Source organism: Paramormyrops kingsleyae, chromosome 6 (genome assembly GCF_048594095.1).
Source record: "Paramormyrops kingsleyae isolate MSU_618 chromosome 6, PKINGS_0.4, whole genome shotgun sequence".
Classification (NCBI taxonomy): Eukaryota; Metazoa; Chordata; class Actinopteri; order Osteoglossiformes; family Mormyridae; genus Paramormyrops; species Paramormyrops kingsleyae.
This window is the reverse complement of record NC_132802.1, coordinates 24,596,342-24,602,566: the sequence shown is the minus strand read 5'-3', so window position 1 is coordinate 24,602,566 and position 6,225 is coordinate 24,596,342. Positions and strand designations below refer to the sequence as shown.

The 6,225-nt window shown below is 44.4% G+C and overlaps 1 protein-coding gene across 1 annotated transcript; it reads left to right on the top strand.

The window, feature by feature from the left end:
• The first annotated feature begins 288 nt into the window (after positions 1–288).
• Positions 289–4,218, top strand: LOC111840600 (class E basic helix-loop-helix protein 40-like). The gene is made up of 5 exons (XM_023805594.2): positions 289–875; positions 1,055–1,118; positions 1,350–1,457; positions 1,848–1,971; positions 2,192–4,218. Exons 1-5 carry the CDS (start codon positions 799–801, stop codon positions 3,031–3,033), a joined length of 1,215 nt encoding a protein of 404 aa, XP_023661362.1. The 5' UTR covers positions 289–798; the 3' UTR covers positions 3,034–4,218.
• The last annotated feature ends 2,007 nt before the right edge of the window (positions 4,219–6,225 follow it).

The window sequence follows — 6,225 nt, the reverse complement described above, 5'->3', positions numbered from 1 at the left end:
AATAAATCGCATGTGTTACTTCGTACAATACGTTTTCGTGGCTAACAGCGCAAATTCTGCCTTCAAACTCGATCGTCTCCCTCGTTTACAGTTACTCGTTATTTTTATTTCGTAAATGATTGTTTATGACACTTTAAAATCTTTAAAGCAGATTTTGCAACAAACCAAGCGCGCCGATCTGTACTATGTACTGCAAGCTCCCCCTCCCCCGTCCCCCCCTCCGTAAGGCTCCTAACATGGTCTCCCGCACGTTTCAGATGGCCTCGGGCACTGCGGCTGGCAGTTTAGGTGGAGCATGGCGGTACACGGGACTCCACCCGCCCGTCTGACACGGAAACGCCGCTTTCTCGCACGCGGAGGGCGACGGGACCGCGCTCGTTTGATCCGAACTCGCCGCCCGACACGTGAGGCTCATGTGACGGAGGCAGGTCAGTCCGCGCGCAGTCACAGGGTTTATTTAACACGTAGCTCAGTCCACCCACTCCGCCACATTTAACCAAAGCCGCAGTTCAGGGGCGACACTCACTCCGTTTGGATCTCGGCTTGACAACATCTCGCTTTGTCCTGCACTTCGACAGAAATATATATATATATATTAATAAGAACGTGATGAATGCAGAAAGTGAAATCCTCAGTGCAGGTTATTTACCTTATATCTCATAAACTGTGGGTAAATGCCGACCGCGATGTGCATTTAAAGCAGACAAGCAAGCAAGAAGTACATTTTGTGAATTTTGATTGAACAACTGAGAAGCATTTTCTACCCGTTTCTTTATCTGGAGAAATAAAAGAAAGAAAATGGAGAGGATTACAAGTGCGCAGCCGCCTCCTTGTTTGGTAAAACACCCGTCGCTGGAGATCCCTGACATACAGGGGTAAGTTTAAAACATTATTAGCGCTTAAATCCCTTATATAAAATACAACTGCGAGCTAAATTCGTGCGACTTGCAAACTTTTTCCTTAATAAAAAATCTGTTACATGTTCTTGGGAGCCGGTCCAATTTAATTTTTATGTCATTTATGTTAATGGTTTCTCCTTATCTGTATTCTGTAGGATGGATTTTCCAATGTATGTGTACAAATCTCGAAGGGGGATGAAACGTGGAGAGGATAGTAAGGTATGTCATTTCTTGTAGATTTTATTTATTACGACTAAGGTATTTAGCGTGTTTTTTTCTGGGTTGTAAAATTGTACAATCAAAAACTGATTTAAAAAAATACTCATTGTATTTATATTCATGCAATATGTAATTTTTGTAATTTTTTTCTCGATAAAACATATTTTTCTTCGAACATATCTCACATTAGTTGATTGGATAATATAATTAATTTGTTCGTCTACTCGGTAGGAAACTTACAAGCTGCCCCATCGACTTATTGAGAAGAAAAGGCGTGACAGAATAAATGAATGCATTGCCCAACTGAAGGATTTATTGCCAGAGCACCTTAAACTTACAGTAAGTTTGCATTTGGAATAATGTCAAAATTGTTCCGCTGACAAACGTAATCTGATGCGCCATCTGGTGGCTATTATATTGATAGCGCTACTATTTAGTCAGAGTGCTATTTTTGTAATTCATATGAGCGAAAATTAACAGTAAAATACTAAGGCATATTTTATAAAAGTGTGTATTTAAATAATTACAGACTTATTTTAAAGCTACTTGGTAATGCCTGGGTAGTACGTGTTTAGTACAGTATAATTAAAGGAGCGTAACTTTTTAAAAAGTTTGTCACATGATTTTTAGTATTTTTCTATAATTATTGTTGTGGATGCAAAAGTATGCTACAGAAAACATTTTACACGACTGTATGTAAGTGTTTGATGGAGGTGTTTTGTGGTTTAGACCCTGGGCCACTTGGAGAAAGCTGTGGTTTTGGAGCTGACGCTGAAGCATGTGAAAGCTCTGACCGGCCTCCTGGAACAGCAGCAACAGAAGATCATCGCCCTGCAGAACGGCATGCAAATCGGTGAGAACATGACCAGTCACCCTCCTCAACCCAAGATATTTTCTTGCATCCTGCTTCAAAAATATCAAGAAAATTTTTAGCCATACATATCTAGTAATTAATATAATATTCATTATATATTGACATATTTGTTTTTTTTTTTCATTTAAAAACTGTAAAGTTTTCTGGTTTTTGTTCTTTTTAATCATCTCTGTGTTTTCTTTTTTCTTTTTTCATGCAGGTGAGCAGTCCTCTCCCAGCACAGTGAACAGCGAGGAGATGTTTCGCTCTGGTTTCCACTTTTGTGCCAAGGAGATCCTACAATATCTGGCCAATCAGGAGGCTGGCAGGGAGGTGACATCTTCCCACCTGATCAGCCACCTGCAAAAGGTAGCGTCAGAGGTGCTGCAGAGTTCCCCCAGCCCCCACTCGGAAGAGCCCCCCCACAAGGGGGCGGAGCACAGGCAGAAGCCAGCTGGGATGCAGCCAAAGGTCTCCGAGGGCCACGGGCAGAATTGCGTGCCTGTCATCCAGAGGACTAACCCACAGGGCAGCGGCGAGCAGAGCGGCAGCGACACAGATACCGACAGTGGCTACGGGGGCGAACTGGAGAAAACGGACTCTAAGACAGAGCGGCCCGGCTATTACACCAAGGACTGCCACCTCCAGTACACTCTGGCCGAACGGATGGCGGGCACCATTAAGCAGGAGATGGATGAGCCCCAAGCTAAGCGGCTGAGGGCAGAGTCCTCCGAGGACGAGTCCCTCTCAAGCGGGGAGGTGATCAGCGTCCACAGCAGCTACATGGGCTTCTCTCCCCACCAGCCCCCTCTCTGCATGCCCTTCTACCTCATCCCACCCTCTGCTGCCGCCTATCTGCCCATGCTGGAGAAGTGCTGGTACCCCGGGGCCATGCCGGTCCTGTATCCCGGGCTCAGTGGCTCCCCAGAGAAGCTACCGCAGTCGTTTGCGGTGTCTCCCCAGGTGGGGTCCCCCATGACCCCGCAATCTCCAATGGACTCCCCCGCCCTGCTGCAAGCACTGAAGCAGGTGCCCCCGCTCAGTATGGAAACCAAAGACTGAGGACTTCTCTGTAGCTTGTTCCTGATGTGTGCTAATGCTTTTGAAAGTGACAAGATCTGTGGGTAAGGCTGTTGGGAGGAGACGAAGTTGAGTCTTCCTCCTCCTCTTCCTCCCCCGTAACTAAGAGCAGCCCTCCCCCCAGCCACTCTCCACTGACGAGCCTGCACCTTCTCGCCTGATGCACACGGCATCACATTTCACTCAGCAGGACACGGCCCTCATCTCCCGGACAAGGCAGGTAGAACAGAGGAGCGAACCAGCCGGACACTGCTAGGCAGATCCACAGAGAGACTGTCCCAATCCGAATGCCGAGCTATGAGCAGGATCCTCCTCTCTTTTCGTTGAATGTCAGCTATAAGTCCTGAGTGAAATATGCCGGATGCCCTAAATCATCAGGACGAGTCCTTTGCACACATTTATTACACGGAATGTAAGACGAAATCCCTGTACGTGCTGCTTTGGTGGTTTCCGCAACCCGTAGTCCTGGTCCCCCTTTCAGCTGTGCGCTGTGCGGCCGGCAAACTCGGGATGGGCCGAGACCCCGTCCCCAACCGCGATAGCCGTCACGCCCCCCCGGCGGTTTCCCTGGCAGCTGTAGAGGGCATCCCCGAATCTGGTGTGCGCCCCGTTCTCGCCCGGTCCTGTCGTGGGCACCGTGGCACTGGCTCTGGGATCCATGCACGCAGACGGGCAGTGAACCCCCGAGACACCATTATAGCCCCCCTCCTTGTAGCGACTTTGTTAATACTTCTTGTAAATCTCTATTTTTGATACGTGTCGTAAAAGTTCTGTATTACTCACTAAGGGGTCTTAGACTGCCGTCTCTTGTGCGCCAACAGAGACATGTACATAAACGCTAGGCGTCAGCTGCGTCGTTACCAGTTTTTGATTTCTAGTCCAGTCAGGCCTGTTCTTTGTTCATGCTGTTGCCTTTTACCCGCGAAAGCTGATCAGTCAGTCGACGTCAGACCTTTATTAAATGTATTTGTATAAATACTGGAGTCAAAAGTTGAGGAAGATAAATGAATGTAACATTTTAAACTGAAGATTAGTTTTGTATAGGCAGAGGTACTTGAGATTATATATTTTGGGACCTATCAGAAGGTTGTTTGATGTACATATTTTATCTATAAATACTGAGATATGTTATATAAGCATATTAATAAAGTATTTTTTTGTCCAGCATTTGCTTGATTGTCTCTTGGTGTGAAGAACACATTAAAAGGAAATTTAATCCTGGTGTATCGATTTCAGTCTCACCACTGTTACGGAACAGCCCGCAAGAGCACTTGTGTAATTAGCTGGGCTTCTACCTATTCATGCATGGGAGCTGCCACATTCCATTCACTGGCATGCACACTGACTTTGAAAAGTACTCAGCTGGAGTGGAAATGTTACTAAGACAAACCATGTCTGGTTTCTCTAGTCTATTTAGTATAACAGAATCAGACCCCGACTAGATGCATCCCGCCACAAAACTTGTTTACGCTCCTAACCAAGTGGTACGCTTGTCGTGAGTGAATGGCGTGCTGGTTCGTGCTGCAAGACCTCCACAGACAGGAAGTGCTGGTGGGTGCATCACGTGCACTTTACACACAGCACAAACCCTCAAAATGTTTCATCTGAATAAGAAGCTCTAACCATTTATATATGAGGCTTTCGTTATTAAGCGAATGACTCTCTCTGAGCAGTAATTCTACTGATCAATGTCCAAGTTTTATCTATGAAGTATAGGAGTTATTATTATTATTATTATCAACAACAATAATAATATGTTAATAGCAAACTTATTATGAAGTATTGGTATTTAAAGTATGAGAAGCATCTTTCATGAACCTGTCGGCGACAAAAATAAATCAACATGTGCTCTCAGTGGCCAGTTTTTTGGGTACACCTGCTTGTTATCACAAACATACTGTTCCTCCAAACATCCTGTTCCTTCAAACTGCAAATCATGTGGCTGCAGCATGCAGACAGGGTCAGGAGGTTCTGTTACTGTTCAACTATGCATTTCAACAGCCAAGATGCTGGATCTACGTGATTTTGAACATGGTGTGATTGTTCGTAACAGACGTGGTGGTTCCAGCATGTCAGGAACAGCAGGTCTCCTAAGATTCCTCATGCGCTACAATGTTTGGAGTTTATAGAGAATGGTGTGATGAACCAAAAAGACATCCAGTAAATGGCTTTACTTAGGCTAGACAGAACACTTTAATAAGAGAGGTCAGAGGAGAATCGTCAAACTCATCAAAGCTACCAGGAAGGCCACAAATGCAAAAATACCAGCTCCATACAACCATGGTGTGAGGAATAGCTTCTATGACAATACAACATATTTACTCTTGGAGTAGTTCTGAAGGCAATAGTGGGTCATACCTGGTATTGGTGAATTATACCTAATAAAGCACCCACTAAGAGTACTTTCAGTATTATTGTTTATATAATAAACACTTTTAGACAAAATATATCAATTTGCAGTTTAGGTCATTTTATGGTAAATAAATAAAGTATTTGCTGGAGTGCGGAACCCACATGATCCTGAAAACTGGGCAGCCTGGAAAGATGCAGTCAGATAAACCTAGTCCCTCCCTTATCTGCTCACGTGAACCGAGGAACCATTTTTTTTTTTCTCAGACTCCTCAAGTGTTGACTGTGTGGTCACATTGAGAGAGGGCAGCTGCTTGTCACATGCACTGCCACACGGCTTCTTTCATAGCTGCTGCACTGTGATTGGTGGGCTTGTCTACACGTCACAGATTGCAGTTGGTGTGGAGCCTGGGTGACTAGTAAGCCAGCGGTACAGCTCAGGCGAGCACATTGCTGTCCTCAGCTCACCCCCCCTGCTCTGTTCCAGGCCTGCTAAGCAAAACAGTGCAAGTAAACAGTCTAAATCTCAATCCAGGCCAAATAGTTCATTTTAACTAAGTGAGAGGTTAAACTGCATCTTTTCATGCTCATTTAACATAAAATAAAATTTAAAATGAATTTTAAACTTTAGTACATTAAAGGGAAAAACATCCCTGTGAAAAAAATGTTTAAATGCATTTTCAAGAATTGCTATATGTATGTAATGCATATATTCTCTATTACACGAATATCTGAATATTTAACTCATTTCCATTTTCCTAGAATTACTTATTGAAGGAAGTTTTTTCTGCAAACCTTGTTTTTATCCCACAAAGTACAGGGCAA